The sequence below is a fragment of the Pseudozyma flocculosa genome (genome assembly GCF_000417875.1).
Source record: "Pseudozyma flocculosa PF-1 unplaced genomic scaffold scaffold00020, whole genome shotgun sequence".
Classification (NCBI taxonomy): domain Eukaryota; kingdom Fungi; phylum Basidiomycota; class Ustilaginomycetes; order Ustilaginales; family Ustilaginaceae; genus Pseudozyma; species Pseudozyma flocculosa.
The window spans coordinates 18,855-20,718 of NW_006920888.1; the positions used below are offsets into that span (position 1 = coordinate 18,855).

At 70.7% G+C, this 1,864-nt stretch overlaps 1 protein-coding gene across 1 annotated transcript in view; it reads right to left on the bottom strand.

The window, feature by feature from the left end:
• Nucleotides 1-1,864, bottom strand: part of PFL1_05454 (uncharacterized protein) — a gene marked incomplete at both ends in the record, with an annotated part of 6,971 nt that overhangs the window by 2,370 nt on the left and 2,737 nt on the right. Inside the window, one exon of the mRNA XM_007882991.1 lies at nucleotides 78-1,829. Within this exon, the coding sequence (XP_007881182.1) occupies nucleotides 78-1,829 (1,752 nt within the window). The remainder of the gene's footprint in view (nucleotides 1-77; nucleotides 1,830-1,864) is intronic.

Below are 1,864 nucleotides of genomic sequence, written 5' to 3' on the forward strand. Positions count from 1 at the left end.
TTGGCACGGTCGGTCTGGCGGGACCAGCTCGAGTCGGCTGAGCCGCGGCGGCTCGGACGGCCGGTGACGGCGCCGACGGTGTACATCGACGGCGCGGGCGACTCGATGCGCATCGAGCCGTCGCGGTGACCACCAAACGTGCTGACCGAGTCGCGTGGACGGTTGCTCGACTGGTGGCCGCCCAGCACCATGACGCCGCCCTGGCCGACGGCGTTCTCGTGGCGGACGGACGTCGTCGTCATCGACGACATCGGCCGGATCACATCGGGCGTCGAGGTGCGAGCCATGTCGTCCTGGAAGCTCGACCACATCAGGTCGTCGGTCTGGCACCCGCTCTCCTTGAGCTCGGCGGGCAGGCGGAACGCTGCGGTCGGCATGCCATAGGGCACCGGCCGCTCGAGCGAGAGCGACCGCATGTGCGAGACCGCGTCCTCGTACCTCTCCACGTCCGTCTCGGCCTCGGTGGCGTGGCCGCTGTCGGATTCCTCGCGCGACTCGACGTTGCCCGCGGGCACAGGGCTGCCGGGCGAGGGCGAGGCCGAAGTCGCAGAGGCTGGGGTCGAATCCGCCGCCGTCGCTGCCTCTGCCGCCGCCGCCGCAGCTGCTGCCGTCGCGGCTGCCGCTGCTGCTGATGCTGCCGTCGCCTCCTCCTGTGCCTGCTTGCGAAGCTTGCCCTCCTCCTCGGCCAAGGCTTGAAGGCGGTCGCGCTCTGCCTGCGCCTCTTGCTGGAGGCGGGCGTGCTCGGCCGCATCCCGCTGCAGGCGGCTCTGCGTCGCCTCGACCTCGTTCTGGAGGCGCGTGTGTTTGGCGGCAGCCTCGCTCTCCAGGCTCGCCTGCTTCTCGCGCGCCTCTTTCTGGTGGCGGACGAGCGCAGCGTCGGCCTCTCGTCGGAGGCGCTCGTGCTCCTCGGCTTGATCGCGCAGCTCCGCATGGGCCGCGGTGAGCTGCGCAAGCAGAGTCTTTTGCCTGCCCGCCTCGGCCGCCTGCGTGCTGGCCTCCTTCTGGTGTTGGTCCGCTGCGGCCGTGGCCGCACCGAGCGAGGCGACCGCTTCGGCCAGCTTGGTTTCTTGCGCCGACCTCTCGGCCTCGAGCTGTCGCACCTTCTGCTCGGCCTGCTGCAGCTTGTCGTTGGCATCTCGCAGCTGGCCGTGACCGGCTTCGAGTTCGGCCCGAAGGTCGGTCGCCTGCTTCGCGGCGTCCTGTTCAGACGCCTTGAGCCGGGCCTCGGCCGCGAGGGCGGCGGCCTTGAGCGCATCGACGTCCGCCTGAGCCTTCTTGATTGCATCGGAGCTGGCGGCGTCGCGTTCGGACTGGACGTTCGAGGCGCGCTGCTCGGTGAGCGTCAGCCGCGCCTCGAGATCGGCAATGTCGGACCGGAAGCGCTCGAGCTGGCTCTCCTGCTCCGCCTTTGTGCTTGCCGCGCTTGCGAGCTCCGCCTCGAGCTCCTTGATGGCCGCGGCCTGCTGCTCGCCGTCGGCCTTGCGCTGCGACTCGGTCTCGGCGCTCTTGCTCTCGGCGGCCAGGATCCTGGCGTTGAGGTCGTCGATGGTCGCCTTGAGCGCGCCGATCTCGGCCTGCGCCTTCTGGAGCGCCTCCTCGCTCGCCTCGAGCGCTTTTTGGTAGGCTGCCTCTTGCTGCGAGAGGATGCTGGCGTGCGACTCTTCGAGCGCGCGGATCGAGTCGGCGTGCTGGCGGTCGCGCTGCGACAGCGCAAACGCATGCGACTCGTCGCGCCGCTCGCGGTCCGTCGTGTGGCGCAGCTCCTGCTGCTCGACGTAGGCCTTGTGCGACGCGATCGCCTCGCCTAGGGCAGCGCTCGAAGCGGCCACCTGGTCGGCCAGGGCGCGCGAGTGGCGGGAGCGGG